This window comes from Pleurodeles waltl, chromosome 11 (assembly GCF_031143425.1).
Source record: "Pleurodeles waltl isolate 20211129_DDA chromosome 11, aPleWal1.hap1.20221129, whole genome shotgun sequence".
Classification (NCBI taxonomy): domain Eukaryota; kingdom Metazoa; phylum Chordata; class Amphibia; order Caudata; family Salamandridae; genus Pleurodeles; species Pleurodeles waltl.
In genome coordinates, this window is record NC_090450.1 from 244,879,615 (window position 1) to 244,897,695 (window position 18,081).

The 18,081-nt window shown below is 39.7% G+C and overlaps 1 protein-coding gene across 5 annotated transcripts in view; it reads right to left on the reverse strand.

The window, feature by feature from the left end:
- Positions 1–18,081, reverse strand: part of DOCK10 (dedicator of cytokinesis 10) — a 1,618,956-nt gene that overhangs the window by 45,459 nt on the left and 1,555,416 nt on the right. For 3 of the 5 annotated variants that reach the window (XM_069213493.1, XM_069213490.1, XM_069213492.1), the window contains exons 54-55: positions 16,029–16,129; positions 12,747–12,885 (exon numbers count right to left, since the gene is read on the reverse strand). In XM_069213493.1, coding sequence (XP_069069594.1) covers positions 12,747–12,885; positions 16,029–16,129 — 240 coding nt within the window. Of the gene's footprint in view, positions 1–10,701; positions 10,778–12,746; positions 12,886–16,028; positions 16,130–18,081 lie in introns of all 5 variants that reach the window. The other 2 variants (XM_069213489.1, XM_069213491.1) reach the window with 1 other exon arrangement.

Consider the following 18,081-nt stretch of genomic DNA (forward strand, 5'->3'; position numbering starts at 1 on the left):
TGGGCAGCAAAGACAGTGACATTAGACTCTAAATTTGCTGGCACTCCTGTTACCAAGACAAACCATTACTAGTGACACCCTTGCATTGTGGGTCCACACATAGTATGGCTATCAAACCGGATGACACACTGGCGATTCCTACACCATATAAGGACTTCCATGATGTTTTTAGTGAACAGAAGACCACCCAACTGCCGCCACATAGGTCATACGATTATCGTGTAGACTTGATTTCACGGGCAATGCTACCATGTAGTAGGGTGTATGCTCTTTCTGAGCCTGAGAATCCATACCTGCGAGACTACTTGGATGATCTATTGGCTAAGGGTTTCATTCGTCATTCACCGTCAACAGTATTGTTGTTTTTGTTCTTCGTGCCCAAGAAGAATTGCGAGCTGCGTCCCTGTATAAATTATCACGCAGTGAACAAAGTGACCATAAAAAATCGGTATCCACTTCTGTTGATCCCGGTACTTTTAGATCAGGTTCGTCAGTCGACCATTTATACTAAACTCAACCTCCGGGGCACCTACCACTTGATCCGAGTGATGAAGGGGGATGAGTGGAAGACGGCGTTCCGAACTAAATTCAGGCTCTTTGAGTACACAGTGATGCCCTTCTGGTTATGTAACGCTCCTGCAGCATTTCAATTTTACATCAATGAAGTGCTGCAGGAGTTTCTGGATATCTGCGTAGTGGTATACATAGACAACATTTTGATCTATTCGTCTTCGACTGAGGAACATTTAGGGCATGTAAGAGCGGTTTTACCACGGCTTTGTGAGCATCATCTCTTCACCAAGCTGGAAAAACATGTTTTTCACGCTACAACTGTAGAATTCCTGGGATATGTGGTCACTCCCAATGGAATTTCTATGGATAGGTCCAAGGTACAGGCCATCCTGGATTGGGTAGCCCCAAGATCCATCAAGGAAGTGCAACAGTTTTTAGGCTTCACAAATTTTTATCAGAGATTTATACCCCACTTTTCTACCGTGGTCTCTCCCATAGCTCGTCTCCTATGAAAGGGGGTTAAGTTCCTCTGGGATGCAGAAGCTAAGAAAGCCTTCCAACATCTTAAAAACACATTCACTGAAGCACCCATTCTCCATCATCCCGACCCGGCTCAGCCATTTTTCGTGGAAGCAGACGCTTCCCAAATGGCAGTGGGTGGTGTCTTGTCCCAACGAGATCCTGAGTCTAGGCATTTCCATCCAGTAGCTTACTTCTCAAAGTAATTGCTACCGCAGAGCAAAATTACATGGTGACGGAGCGGGAACGTCTGGCATCAAGCTTGCCTTCCAGGAATGGCATCACCACCTACTAGGAGCTAGACACACTGTAACTATTTACACAAATCACTGTAATTTACAGTTTTGTCAAGCGACCAAGGCCCTGACACCTAGTCAATTACGCTGGCTTCTGTTCTTTAATGAGTTTGACTTCGTAATCACCTATTGGCCCTGTACTACACAACAAAAGGCAGACACGTTGTCTATGATGGGTTTCTCCTCTGATGTTGCACTAGAACAGGTCAGAAACATTATGCCACCAGAAGAAATTGTGGCTGTGTGCACTTCCCAAGAGCTCCTTGAGAAAATACGGATAGCCCAACACAAGGTTCCCTTTTCAACTGATGTGTATGAAAAATAGGGTGTACTATACCATGCTGATCAGTTGTACGCCCCTACAGTGTTACATTGGGGACATGATTCTGTACTCACTGGTCACCCGGGTGAGAAAAAGATGTTAGATCTGTGTTAAAGATGGTTTTGGTGACCCACACTTGTGCAGGATGTCAGAAGCTACGTCCAGACTTGTTCCACCTGTGTTTGGGCTAAAACCCCACATACTCCAGGAAGAGGAGTGTTACTTCCCATGCCAATTTCGGTGGCTCTGTGGCATACCATAAGTATGGATTTTATTTCTGATCTCCCAGCTTCCAATGGACACACTGTCATATGGGTGGTTGTAGATTACCTAACTAAAATGGCTCATTTTGTTCCATTAAAATGCCTCCCTACTGCTTCCAAGCTCTCCGATTTGTTTGTCCAACACATTGTATGGCTTCATGTGTTGCCCACCACAATTGTTTCCGATCGTGGCCCCCAACTCACATCTCGGTTTTGGTGTAGCTTCTGTTCCTCTGTCCGTATGGATGTCCGCTTGTCCTCTGCATGTCATCCACAAACGGATGGGCAGACGGAACGTGCCAATTAATCGGTGGAGCAAATCCTGAGATGTTACATTGACACATGGTCTACTGAGTGGGATAAGGCTTTACCACTTGTTGAATCTGTATATAACAACAGTGTCCACATGGCTACAGGAATATCCCCATTTTACTGTTTGTTTGGTCTGCACCCAAAAATGCTACCTATATCTGGGTCCCAAACATCTACAAGAGTCCCATCTGTACAGAAACACCATAAAGAGTTACAGGAGATTCAAAAACAAGTACAACACCATTTAAAACTCTACCAAGCTCAAGTAAAAAAACAAGCAGACAAAAGAAGGAGCCTGCTCCCTTTTATCAGATAGGAGATCGGGTGTGGCTCTCATCAAAAAATCTCCATCTTACAGGATCCAGAAAATTAAACCCCCAATTTCTAGGCCCCTTTCCTATTGACAAAATCATCAGTCCTGTGGTAGTAGAACTGACATTGCCAGATGATTTCAAGGTACACCCCTTGTTTCATGTGTTGTTACTCTGTCCTTATTCCCCCGTTACCCGCAATGCCCCACCACCTCCCCCGGTAAAAGTACACGGGCAATGGGAATTTGAAGTGGCCAAAAGACTCCAGGCACGTCTGTGGTGTTCTACACTATTTATTGGCTTGGAAAGGCTATGGGCCTGAGGAGAATTCCTGGGAACCAGCATCCACAGTTCATGCTCCACGTCTTACTAAAAAATTCCATCTCCTGCACCCTTCCAGGCCCCGCCCTTTGAAAGGGTCCTTGGTGGAGAGGACTGTCAGGAATCCCCAAGGTGCCTCCTGCGTTATCTGTCAGCATCCCCAGGTATTTGGGTTAAACCATATCTCTGTTCTTGGTTAAATCTTCATGTTTCTAAGTAAACATAATGTGCTGTGTTACACAACTGGTTTTATCAATGCTTGTTTTACCAATGCTTGTTTGCTAATGTAAGCAGGTGTAGACATGTGGTTCTAATTGGGCATGGTGACTCATCCACATGTGGAAACTCAACTGCTTTCCTGATTAGCTATAAATAGCAGAGTGAAGCATGCCTCCCTGCTTGGCTTTGTTTTGCTTCCTGATCTCAGCATCTGACTTGGCAGTCTAGCCCCTGCTGTCATCCTCGTGTTCAGGACTTTTGAGGCAATTCTTTTCTTCATTCCTGTACGAGCTGACACTAGGCGTTCCTCCAGCACTCTGGAAAAGACTGCAGATAAGTGACTAGTATTCTCTAGGGAGTGTGTTCTTTGAGCGCTGCGCTTTCCTGGAACAGCTGGTGTATTTCAGACCTTGAATTTTGGCAGAGTGCTTATCTTGAAGAGACAAATGCATTTCTGAACATTCTACATTATTATTGTAGTTACTTGCCAAAATGTTCTTCAAGAAATCTGTATGAGCTCAAGTACTACAAAAAGAGCATTTACGTGACTTTTCTTTCTCTAATAGCATAACTCTTGGGTTTAAATTGTGTCATTCATGCCTGTGTTTCAGGTTTGAGGAATTTGATTTTTTGAGGGTGTTTCGCACACACAGTGAAACCAAACTAAACTATGCCATCCTAAATGTTTGAACCCAGAGTGGACATTTGTATTTCTTGGATTGTTTTTGTTCCTTTTAGTTTAACCCTATGCATGCAGGAAAGTGATATGTGATATAATTAATGCCCATGTTTGTCTTTCTTGTGCATAAGTGCAACCACAGTTCTAACTGTAGCGTGCAACAGTGAATCGCTGTGAAGCCAGCCCTAGTGTCGCAGTACTTATTGTTATGGTACTCAGTTTGAGTTTTTGGTAATGCAGTGTTAGTAATTGTGCCAACAGTTATTATTAACAAAGAAATGTGCTGGAGCATCCCGGTTTCTTCTAACGCTCCCGTGCCCATATCAGAAAGAGAGATTCAATTTCAAGGAAGCTGAGTGCACTAACTCTACTATCAATCTGTCAACCACGACCTGCCCCCCCCCGAAGATACAGGGTGCCTAGCTAGACCGGCAAGACGTGGCAGTGTTTTGTGTCTTTCTCTTCCATACCCCCTTTCCTTTTGGAACATTTTCTGTGTCCACCAGGAAGTGCCGAGAGGTGTTCCAGGAGGTCAGGGGGCATACCATCGCCCCTGCAGACATCCTGCTTTTCAGGTGAGTGGCCTCGTCTGAACAGCATCTTTTTACACCATAGTCATTTTAACAAAAACACTGGATTGTTTTTCAAAAACTTCATGGCACGCTTTATGACTCATACCCTAATGGGAATTGCTATATACATGATGAGCAATCTCTTGCCTTGTGTTCAAATAGCTATTATATCTCTACATAGTTCGCCTGTCCTTTCAAAAGTAATCATATGACATAAAACTCACCCCGAGATAATTAAAATAACTTATCCTTCAAAGGTATTATAATCACTAAACGGAATGTGCAATCTGTTAATCAAAAACTCGTATAAAAGCATGTAGCATAACCATGTAATTTTCAAACACTTTAAGTGCAAATTGTAACCCTATAGTCTGCTACTTAGTTATACTTTTTCTAAAAAAGTATGTAGCATAACTTTTGGCTCTTCAAACATTTAGGATGTATTGAAACTATCTTATCCAATGCATTGCTTGAAAATACTGTTTGAAAGTAATTTGGATGACAAAAGTGATCTTTTCTGCAGACCATAATAAGAGGTATTTCTCTCTGTCCTAAATCATGACCCTGGGGCTACCATGCATGCAGTTTATAATTCTCACTCTTTGGCAAACCTATTCTTCAGAAAATCTTTATAATTCTCTAACACTCGTCTAATCCTGTATTTGCCAACACCACCACATTTTGTACTCCTTAGTGTTCATATTAGTTTACCTCCTATAAGACAATCTCTGTCATTCAAATGTCATTAATCTACACAGGTGTTTCAATTTAGATTACTTCTTGGGGACAGCTTTTAAGCTAATAAACTGTGGACAAACACTGAGGGCTATGAATGACCAGTTATTTTCACAACTGATTTTTTAAATATCACTGGGGAATCACTCTCTTGCCTGTATGCTTTCTCACCTACGTGATGGTCACACTCTTTTAACCAGTCTCCATGGGTTTAATCAGTGACAGATGCCATTTATCTTTGCAGCCTTGAGACAGCCCCAGGCTTACAGCCATGTAGGGTGTAAAACACATGTCGGCTGCTATCTGAAACCTTTGTTTAGCAGAATCTGGATCAGCTAAGCAAAAATTGCTGTATTTATCTATTGGACAAAATATTTTTGCTGCATTGAAAATCACCACGTTTGCATCAAGAAACCTTGTCATTATATTTATGATTGGTGGATCCATTTTCCATATTAAGCCTTCATTTGGTCTAAACCTCAATTGGTGACCCAACCTATATGATTAATATGAGTATTCTGCAACAGAGGGGCTGTGTTTGACCTTGAACCATACCAATATATGCATATTTCACAATGATTGGTGGTGGTAGTGATTTGGGAGAACGATGTGTATTTGCAGAAGCTAAAACAAAAAACAAAGCAACCACCCCTTGTTGGTGGATTTAGACCATTTGCTCCCTGTAGCTAAAATTCTTCTAATAATTTCACCCATTCTGCACCCATAAAATATTTATTCATTCATTCTTTGAGCTATACAACCAAGTCTTTAATTTCCATCTATCAATCCTTTTGATTGGACAAGGTTCTATAATTAGAAATGATTTGTAAAAAGCAAAATATTTACAATTTCTTAAAGCATTCCTTGGAGGACGAACCTCCAAAGCTCCCCCACTTCAGTGGTATGGCTGGTCTGCAAAAAATTGCCAAGGCTGCTTGAATAAAAGGAAGAAATTGAAGGATAATCTGCCCGAAAATTTAATTAGCTTAGGATCTTTTCTACTGCCACTAAAGTCAAGCACAACACCATTACTATAAAAGCCATGCAGAGCGGGTGTGAATACCTTTTGTGTGGAACTCCAAAACTATTTCTTTGTCAATAAACATGAATGTACACTACGCAGCAGCATTCCTCACACAAAAACACCAGACCCGGGTCTGCACCCAGACCTTAAACTCCCTCTTGCACTTTGCTTCTAGAGCCATTTTTTTTATTGTTTTATGTTGGTGCAACCAGCATGTTTTATTATTCCTTTAAGAAAAAGGAGTCTGGTGCCATAATTCTGTCAAACATAGTATATGAGGCTTTGCGGATGGTATAAGGCAAGGAAATGCAACTTGCACCACACAAGTTGATTAGATGTTTCACCAAGACATCAACTTTTTCCATGAATGGGTGAGGCTGGTGGAGTTATAAACATGTTTTTAGGTTTAGCCTAGGGTCAGCTTTAGATGTTGTGCCGGCAGCACCGGACTGGGAAACCAAAAATAGGCTTGGAAAAAATGTTTGAATCCACCCGAGTTCTATTCTCCTCTTGCTATCTCCCTTTCCATCCATCCATTTGCTCTCTTTCTTTTTTCCCTCTCTGATCGCTTTCTATCTATCTGTCTCCGCCTCTCTCTCGAAGACATCTTCTTCCTACAGCAGTTAAGCTCAAAGAGCTCGGGAAAATGACAGAAGCACCAGTTGAGTACCTGGTCTTTTTGTACCCCCAAGAACTCAAGCCAACTGGGTACATGCCAAGTGGAGTAGAAGGCCCAGCTGACCCTGTTTGCGAGTCTCAAGCTTTCAAAAATAATCACAATAAATTTATATACAAATACATACTGGGGCTTCTGATCAGACTCCTTCATCCACTGGTCTGATTTGCATTGTGAGTGACAGGATTTTGCCTGATCGAATGTGCACAGATGCCTGAAACTGATTGCCCTTTAGAGCCGGTACTGGTCTGCCTGGACTGTTAGGCCACACCTTTATTTTTATGTTTTGTATATGTTGCCATTTTTTTTTTTTTTTGCATACTGCATAAGTTAGCAAAATGCTCGCGAGGAACAGATCTATTGGCTTTGCCATTGCTTGTTTGAAAATACAATGAAGTACCAGCCTCATGGTTAAAAACAAAAAGGACAAAGTGGTAACAAAGTGTTCTAGGCACATTTCCAAGCCCTGATCATGTCAGTGGTGTGTCACTAACAATTGACATTTCCATTTAAGTCATACTTCTCAGCCCAATCATTTTTCAGCACAGGTATGCCACTTGTTGGTCCAATGGTTATTTTCAAATGATTTACAGAAAAACAAACAGTTTTGGCGTAAGTAGATTACCTCTGAAGGCAATCACTTACTGCCAGTAGCCTAGTCTGCACTGCAGGGCATGAAGCAAAGAGTTAAAAGCTAGCCACAGTTACAGCCATCAAAATCCAGATACTAGGGCCCATATTTATACTTTTTTAGCACCGCATATGCGCTGCTTTTTGATGCACAAATGGCGCAAACTTACCAAATATAATTGTATTTTGCAAGTTTGCGCCGTTTTTGCATCAAAAAAGTATGCCAATGCGGCGCTTAAAAAGTATAAATATGGGCCTAGATGTGTTTCAGTCACAGAAATACTGCTTTCTTTATCTAAGGAACAGCACTCAAAATTAAGACACAAGGGAGTTTTTCCTACATGTACCTTATGAAGATGGGAGGCAACTTTTTCCTGCAGGGAAATGATGGGCCATACTTTTTATACAGGGCTGAAGAGAGTGACAGGTGGTAACCTACTTTGACTTTCCTTCTTTGTAAGAGACTGAAGGTGCTTTATGTCTTCTCGACCACAGACCTCCCTATAAAACTTTGGCAGGTTTTATATGAAGTGCAGGATGCAACTCTCAGCTCTGGACCCTTCATGGAAGTCAAATTCCATGACCATTCATTCTGGATACAGTCATCTTACATTGGGCAGGCCTTTCTTTTTATGTGCAGAGTTCTCTGCCACGACTTTGGACTCTCTGCAGACTTAACCTTGCTCCTAAGTTGCAGTTCTGTGAATGCCGAAAAAGAGTAAAGTTACACAAACATGTAAATTTACCTTTGTGAATCAGGACCATAGACATAGAAGATGTCATCTATGATATCATGTTTGAGGTCTATACTAGTACATTGGAGGTGCTGTGGTGTCCACCATGACTGGGGAATTTCAGAGGCTTTAGGTTTTTCAATGGAAAATTACTTTTTTATTTAGAAGGCAAGAGATACCCATCTGCAATCTCCCTACTACTTTCAGAAAAATGGGACATCTCCCAAAAAGTGTTATAGCCCAACTTATTTTTTCTGCACCTCGTATTTGTGAATCACGAGAATTGCATAGTGATAGAAACAAAAACAAAATTCAGACTGTCCAGATCTTTTCATAAATCTAACCTTATGGGCTTGTCTAGCACTGGTCACTCTTTGTGGGATCAAGATTTAGTGATTGAAAGAGTGTATGTTTTGAAATCCACATTAAACATGGAATGTAGGCTCCAGAAGCAATCCAAAACATTTGTACAAATGCAACATAATCACAAACCCATTAAACTGGACGTCTATCTGTTCTTGAAACACAATATGCTAAAACGAAACCAGGCCATCCCCACACTTCAGGATTGCTATCCCTTCTGGAGAGACCTACCAGTTTTGGCCATTTGGCATAAAGATTTAACCTTTTCTCGCTCCATCCAAACCAAAGGTTGTTGACAAAACCTCTTCTACTTGCAACAAATTACATAAGGAACAAACAGGCCACTGTGTACCTCCATCTGCTTGGCCTAAAATCTGATCCTCCCCTTTTAAAAGCAAAATCACTCCAGCTCTTGCTCAAACAAGACTCTGGTCTATAAAAAAAGAGCTTCTGGACTCCTTTGAAACTCCGCAAACCTGGCCTCATTGAATTTAACCTATGTTGGAATGGCAAATTAGAACACAGTAATATGGCAGATGTTTTTTTAAATGCAAATATGTTTTCACACTGTGAATTTAATTTAAAAATTTAAAAAACAAAATGTTCAACATTATTTTCAACATTGATCCGTCAATAGCCTCACTGCCGATTTTTGCAGCTGTAGACATTTCTCACACTAATTCCAAGAAAGGTCCATTGGAATCGAAAAATACTGCCAATATTTATTTTCATACCTGATCGGCCTAGCTCTGCTTTACCAGAAGCACAGATAATTTATGCTTTAAAAAAACAAACTATTTCATCAAGTAGAAAACTATGGGACTAAATTGAGTTTGTGCCTTCAGAAAAATAACCCACTATAACCACCATTGCAGGCTTGTCCCTATCTTTTTCGCAGACCTATCCTCCCTCCTCCTCAGCTGTGTACCTTAAGTACACTGCAAGTCAATCACACTGTGGTACACCATTGCCACCAGTTTCAATCTCCTCCGCTGCCCCTCTGTCTACTTTCTTCCCCTCCTTTCTGCTCTTACTGTTTTCTTTCTTAATCTATTCTCACCTCTTTTTATAGCGAAAATTACTATATGTCTTGTATTGTACAATCTATTGATCATGCTATATTCATTTTGCAGTTCATCAATGGCTAGGTACTTATCACCATATACATATGGACAGCTACACCACTGTTCTTGATCACAATGCATCATTTTTTTCATCATCTTAAACCTAGTACTCATAGTGTGCCACAAGATTAATGAACTGTCTCTGTTGCTTGTACCTATGTTATTTCTTAAGTTTCATATAGTACATGGGATTTTGCAATCCCTGTATAAACTCTTGCCTCTAATTTCCTCATAATCAGTGACTTGTGAGGCACCCAGCTGCAGATTATAAAGAAAAGATGTCAGTACTCAAATGTAATAACTTATTATAGTTGAGTTCTGATGTCGCAATGTCTGCTGCCAGAGCCAACAATCAAGGTGAAAGGCAGGTCCAGTTGCGGATCAGCTGTTAAAAGAAACAAAACATTGCTTTTCTTTCTTCTGCTTTCTTTTTCTCTCTTAGAGTGACAAGCTGAAAGAACACACGTATTTTTCACATTCCTTAAATAATTATAGAAAAGTTTGAATCTTTCTGAATGTTTCTATGCATCAGCTTTTTCATTGAAGACTGACTTGTATTTAACTGTTTCTAGTATCCTTCTTCTAACAAATATGTAGAAGGTTTTTTGATGTGTTTAATTTTGCAGTAGAGGTTTTATTTTATTCTCCACGTATGCAAACATGCTCTCTCTTTCAAATGAAAGAGCTACACAGTAATTTGTTAGTGGTTTGTGGTAAAGATGATAGTGTGATCATGAATTAAATGGGATAATATACCCTCTGCTGTATATGATAAGTATATCGCAAGTCACCTCAGAGTTACATAAACATTTAAACAAACTTGGCCTCCATCCCCGTTACTCTATGTGGTTATGGAGCTCCTCTGCTAATTGCAATATCCTCATAATGCACGGCAGGAGGTGCGTTCTCCCTTACATAACAATTTCTGAAATTAAAAACAACTGTACCACTTATGATTACCCTTACTCATTTTCTTATCCGCCACCTAAATACAATTGAATTCAAATGTATTTTTATTTTACTTATTGCAGAAAAAGTCACAATAACAACCATGGAAAAAAGCTGCACACTCAATAAAAGTAACATACCATACTTGGGTAAAGTACTGAGAGAAATATTAGACAAGGAGGAACAGAAGCTGAAAATGGCAGGTCCACAAAAGAGCTAGCAGAGAAAGGAGAGAAAAGTACAACATGTGATGACAATGCAAACATTCTGTATATGGTTGCAAATGAAACACATTCACTGATTATTATTGTGCTGAAGTACATGTGGGCCATTTCAAAAAGGCATTTAAAAGAAAGTTAACTAAAAGTACAGGAGGATTCTTTCAAGTACTCACAGTACCTTTGTGAATCAGCCTCCCAATGTCCACTCCCCTATTAGCAAAAGTACAAAGAAGTCACCGTCATTACTGTTTGAACGAACTGTATATTAATATTGCATGAGCAGTTCAATTTTAGTTTATTTTTATATATTTTGGGGCCAATTCATAAAACAATTTAAGAATATGTGAAATAGTACTGGAGGAATACTACTTCACTTACACGTAAATGCCTTTGTGATTGGCTCCATGGCCTCTTCATAAACAATAAACTCAATGGCTGTTGCAAAAAGTGTGGCAATGCACCAAACGTTCTAGTGCACAAGCAATTCATTCATAGGAAACCGTACATCATCACTACACATACCTTAATGTCTGCCTTTATTTCTATCTGCTCTGCAATAGCTCAGAGGACAGAAAAAGCAGCTTATTCTACAGCATGGATAATTATTTAAAACTTCCAGGCTAAAAACACAAATGTAACGTATAATGGAATATAATAATAATTAGACAGAGCCCTCATGTTTTAATGTCATTTTTAGGGATGTAAAACAACGAGTTGGTTTACAAGTTTGTGGTATGTCTGTTGCACTATAACCAAAGCTGGCAACTTCTCAAAAAAAAAAAAAAAAAATTGAACTTGAAATAGATAAAGATACCTTGCTCTCTGCCTTGCTGCCATGCAGTGCTGAGGGCAGCAGCTCTTACCATATTTCTGTCATGACAGCCTATTTCCTTCTCTTCCTTCTTACCTTCTTTCAGTCATGTCAGGCTCCTTCTGCATTCCCCAATCTTTGCAATCACCAGGGAAGTACGTCCCTCTCAGGGGCTTAGATTCAGGGGGGTGTTTGAGGTGTTACACCCCCTATTGCATTTATTTTCTGTTGAATAGTTGGGTACAGGTGCTTTTGCTTGGGTATATTGAAATGTTTGTCGGATTTTACCAGGAACTTTTACATACACACAGACAAAAATGTTCACACAATCTACCTTTCTCTGTTTTGAAAGTTTAGAAAAAGTTTGGTAAGTTTATAAAATATTGTATTTTCCCTCACTTAGTACCCCTACCTATCTGCTTCCTCTCCCTTTCAACTGCCCCTTAAGCCCCTTCTTGCACCCTGCCCTCCTATAATGTATTTTCACATTATAACCAGCGTGATTGTTAGAAAATCTGAAGCTCTCAGCCCGACAATCTTATCGAACATTGGATATATGATCAAAGCACACCAGAAACAAATACCCACACTATTTTGTTAGATGGATCATAAAGCATACATGATAGAAGTGGCAGCTTCCAACTCTGTCATATATGTGGGCAGATTTGGGGAAATGTATGCGACATACAAAATTCCCCCAATACATCCTCCTCCATGGGAGTTATTTAGAATTTGCCCAGCCCAAGTTACTATTTAATTTTTAAGTTCTCTTTTGAATTTCCTTTAAGTTGAAGTCTTGCTATTTTGACACCATGACTCCCCCCTAAAATTGTCCAGGGATTTAGGCAAGGTCTAACAAAGCATACAATAGCATTTGCATTTGCATTAGCTGTTATTGTGTTCCTGATCAAACAAACTTTTCTCTCCTTATTCTTCCATGCACAGTCAATATCTTTATGCTCAATTGAAGGAAACCACCCGTGCAACTTAGAGGCTAATGAAGCAAAAGAAAGGAGGCTTAGTGGAGAATATTTGTCATCAGGTTAGAATTTGGCCCTTTCCTTGGGACTTATAATGACCTCTGGCCTCATCGAAAAAACATGCAATTTACACAGTCAAGTGCAGACAAGGGATCTGCTGAAAACAAACTAACCTGCTCATCCATGACTGCTGAGAGCTCAGCAAGCATATCTTTGTAATGCGACTTCATTTCTTCCTGGTACTCCACCTGGTCTTCTTTTATGAGCCGTTCGTTCACCTGGAGTGCATGTCCACATGCTTCTGCAAACTGTCTGAAAATACAATTAAAAGACTGGTAACATTAAATATGATTTGTGATGCAACCTGCATATTTCAGTTAGACATGGCATGGGCAGTGCTGGGTCTTCCCTTCCCAGCACCGTCAGAATGCGCATTATCTGTTTTGCAGACAGTGCCCATTTCAAGGATACTGGTCGGCCCACTCTGAGCTACGAGACAGCACTCTATACCATTTAGGGAGCTGAGTGCTATCTCGGGAATGCTCTATTTTGAGATTTCTGCTGGTCAGTCTGGTCAGACCAGCGGAAAACTTGTAATAGGGCGGGGGGACGCACAAACTTCCATGGCGGTAGCATCCTACCCGCTAGTTTGGAGGTCCCACCAAACTGTGAAAAAAGACCCTATGTGTACTCCAATACTGTTTATTTCACAGATTATCAGCTCATAGTAATAACTTTCAAAGAATAGACCAACAAAGAAAAATAGATCTTCACTGAAGTGGTCAGCTTCTTAATTGCTTCTATGATATCCATGATACTCAAGCCAGCAACATGATATGTTGCAATTTTCCCAAAAAACTATAATGGTCTCTACGCTACCTAGATTTAGATGTCTCAAAGTGTTATTGTCTATTTCTAGTCTGTACCCTTGTGATGGGGCTCACAACTCAATTGTATCTGTGGTTTTAGGAAGTCATCTGCCCCCCAAAACAGCACAGATCTATCCACTGAATGTGGGGTCACAACTAACATCCTTGGTTACGAGACGTCTCATTTTTAGCAGACCAGCAGACATAACCCTTGGCTTCCTGGTTTCATGGGTCTATATTGATGTACTGTAAACATTAAGATTATTGAGTCCACTGTACTAGATTCATATGCCTCTTGCATTGAGTTTGATCATAATGCATTTACTATTGCCTAATGGGGCAGAAACCATGAATAGTACTTAAGAGTGTTTGAAAGAAGGGCTTTCTTCCTATTACTAATAGTCCAACATTTGTGATTAATTTGTGATTACTAATAGTATTTAATGTGTGTAACATGGACCTCTGATCAAACTTTTATTGTATTGTTCTGTGTGCTTTTGATTTGTGTGATCTACATTGTTTATTAACTATTTTCACTAAATGTATATTTACAGAGTTTGAGTCCTTTTACAGATTTGTCTAGCCGAGCATCTCAATCTTTATTTTATTTTTGATCATTGTTTTTTACTGTGCCTCAGCTCAACCTTCACTGCGTACTTTGAGCAATGCCTTGACAGCTAGATCAATTTATCTGGAGAGTAACAGAAGGCAAATGTTCTGTTGCAAACCAACTACCCAATGTCAAGGTTAGTGGGGTAGACCTGCAAAATCACATTTGATATATGCCGGTTTCTGACTACAAGGATCAGTGATAATACCTTACTGCTTTGTTCCTTTATATGGTTACAGAACTAGTTGGTGACTTGCAATAACTTTATAATCAATGGTATGCATACATTATCACATCCATATTATATATGGAGGTGTCTTAGCTACACAAATTACTTATAATACATAAGATTTTCTAATCCCTGTATAAACAGCAGTCTCTAATTTCAGTGACTTGTGATGCACCCAGTCAGAAAATAAGTCGGAATCGACTGTTATAAGTTATTACATTTAAGAAATGACATCATAACGTGCGTTACCAGACTCAGCAGACATGGTAAAAGGGAGGCCACAAAGCATAGTTGAAATGGCTACTTAAACCAAAGGAAACCAACCAACCAACCGAATGTTGCTTTTCTTACTTTTGATAGCTTACAATTACAAGCACAGTGAATACATTTATTTTTGCATTACTTAGTGAAAAGGTGGATTGTTTCTGCATGTTTTTACACATTCCAAGCTACTGCAGCTTTTTTTGTCTTTATTGAACTGTTTTCAATATTTGTTTGCAACACATTTTTAGGTGTTTAACTTTGCATGAGAGGTTTATTTTTATTCTTAATGTTTGCAAACACGCTAGCTCTTTCATATGAAAGAGCTAGGCACCAAGATTTTAAATGGTTTGTGAGAAAGGTGATGGTGTGACGATGCATTATTTGGGTTAAAATACCCCTTTGTGTACATTGCAAGGATACTGCAAGTCATCTCAGAGTTTCATAACCTTATAGAGGAACTTGACCTTCAGCCTTGTTCCTCTATATGGTTATGGAACTGCTTGGTGACTTGCAATATCCTTATAATGTATACCGGGGGTACTTAATCACTTATATCTTGCTACTAGTTCTCAAGATGAACGCGCCTCTAATAAACAAAATTGCATCCTTTTTCACCAGTTAAAACTCCTGACAGGTACACTGTGGCTTTTCAATGCCTTTGGGCTCACAGAATGCTTAGGGTGTCTGGAAATATGGCACATGAATGATTGAAAGCAAACAAGATGTCCAACGTATGGCTTTTGGCACAAGGAAGTCCTGCTAGGCTGCCTCAACATTGGACTTTACTATAAACTGCTGAAAGGTGGTTGCCTCTTCTGACATCTCCTTGGAATATCTCTACAGCAACCCGCTTACTGAAGTTATCGCTGGTAATAATAGAGGAATAGTGGCCATGAAATCCAAAACTAAGTTGTTGAACTGGTGGGATGACGTCATAGGATTTTGTACAGGAGGTAAGAAATCTAAAACATGGAATTCCATGAAACGGTGAGAAGTCTATTTCAGAGAAATGATTAAGAAGTGGAGATCGGGGGAAGGGTACAGCACACAACAACCAAGATTCTGATAGGTGTCGGACAGAAATATAGGAAGAGATAAGAGTAATTTCAAGGATTCAAGTGTGAGGTGCTTTTCCTATTATCCTATTTCACAATATCCATACTTCTATCAACCCAGAGTTCCATATTCCTAACTGTAAAAAGGATAATGTGTTGCACGGTGAAACTCTTAACTATTAAAAAGACACCATAGGCTCTATATGGTGATAGACATCATTGGTATCCTAAAACAAATCATACCAAACAAATGGGTTACTTCACCTCATAACTAGCTTAACATTCATTTGCTTTGCTGTTGATATATATTAAACCTCACTATTTGTGGTTAGATAACTTGCCCTAATCAAAGGCAAATCAGAAATGGGTGAGAAACTGTTTGATTAAGTATTTTGGACAAAAGAAAAGATGAATTGGGATAACATTACCTGAAGATTTCTTTGAGCTGTTTTACGTGGTCTTCTGGATATTTATTAGCATTTGTTTTATCAATAAATGCTCGTGCATATGCCATTGGTCCAGCATTTACCTGTAAATCAAAATGTAGATTTCTTTATGATTGTAGGTGAAAACATTTCAGTGACAAAAATCATTGTTAGAATTTGAAATGTAACTGTTAAAGGTGGGTGTTATTTTGCAACATATAAATGTTTACATGGTTGATACACAAATATGTACTATGTATTAGAAGGTCTTATAACAATATACTCTACTAGTTTACATTTAAAATTATGCAGTTAACAAAAACCTAAAGAAGGCCTCAAAATGTTAACTTATTTGATAAAGACATCCAGATTTCAGCACATTGCACTTCATCTATTTGTTGTTCTGACCATTCACCCTGAAAATACCTTGGACCCATTGACACTCCTCGCAAATATGCAATGCAAGAAATTTAAAAATCTTGACATGAAGGCCCTGCTCAAATTGTAAAATGGGCAGTCAGACAGATGCTCCCTTCAAGCGTGTGCCCTTGCGCTTGATCTGCCTCCTCCCCTTACCTCACTCGCAAGGAAAGGGCACCACTGTATATTCATGGCACTTGGATTAATGTTTAAGAGTCAGGTGCATATTTAAGAGACCCTAGCGTGATTCTAACACCACATTAGCATGAGTTCTTACATGCTAATGAGGCGTTTGAAGGCCAAAAACACTGCATCATATTTACAAAGTGGCGCAGTGCATGCATTTGTAACCCTTTGCGCTACATTATGCCTCCGACAGGCATAATGAATGCAGAGGGAGCGTTCCCCCGTTAGGGAGCCGCAAAAATGTTGCAAGTAAATCTAATAGATTTCCTTGCATAATTGTTTTCAGCACTTTTAACACCTGATCAGAGCAGGCGTTAAAATAGGGCATGCCATTGAAAACAAAGTGCCCCTATGTACTCTGCATGAGTTGCGCCAAAGTTTTGGTGCTACTCCTACAGAGAATATCAATAGCGTAAAAAAAAGTATGCTATTGCCCCCTACCCTGCGCCATGGCGTGTTGTATTTTAAATAGGGCGCAGGCATGGTGGCGGTAGAGGGGCGCTAAAGGATGCAAGAAAAGCGGTGCTGCACTGGTGCAGCGCCACTTTTATTAAATATGCCCCTCGGTTTCTCAGACGGGCTAACTAAGATATTGTGCATATATGACTTTCTAACTGTACTTCGACTCCGAATTGATGATATACAAACAATACAATAAAATATTGCATCCATATTTGTGGCAAGTGTATTCTGCAAAGCAATTACCATGGAGGACTCCTTAACAAATAGTAGTTCTGTATTTTATTCCTAATAAATGTAATACATTTCATATGCAGATTGACTGCGAAAATATTGGTGGGCAGATTGATGCATGGTTTTGGCAAATCATATGTCCAATATAGAATCACTGTTTTGGAAGAAACTTGGGCACTGACTGATATAGTGTGGGATGGTTCTCACAGCTTTTGCTTGCCAGCGTTCCCCTCTATAGCAGGTAGACCTAAGGGTAGGATGGCCATGCTTTTACACACTATCTTGTTCCCCAAGGTGTATCCAATTTGTATGAATCATTCATTTGACCACTTTTAATTATTTTTTAATTCATTTTTTACAATGCTGTTAATCAGAAAGAAAAGTATAACACTATTATTACCCTGTTCAAGGTTATTAGTATCCTATAACATAGATCCTATTCTGTACACATTTTTTTTAGAGTTATCTTTGTGGTAGATTTGAATGCCAAGATTGGTCTGGGTGCCACCTGCCATATTGCCATGTTCTTTTTCTTATCAAGGACTTGATTACCCTGCAGATGGGCACAGAGCACAAAGGGGTAAATTTGCATAGAAAATTGCCACAACATGAGCTTAGTGATAATATTAGTTTCTACAGGTGAAAACATCCAAATTCCAACTTTCATGGGGTTGGGTTTAGAGTAGTATTATTGTTCACAGACCCTGTATTCTTTTACTATAACAGGGGGTGATGTTCTAGTGACCATAGCGCTAAC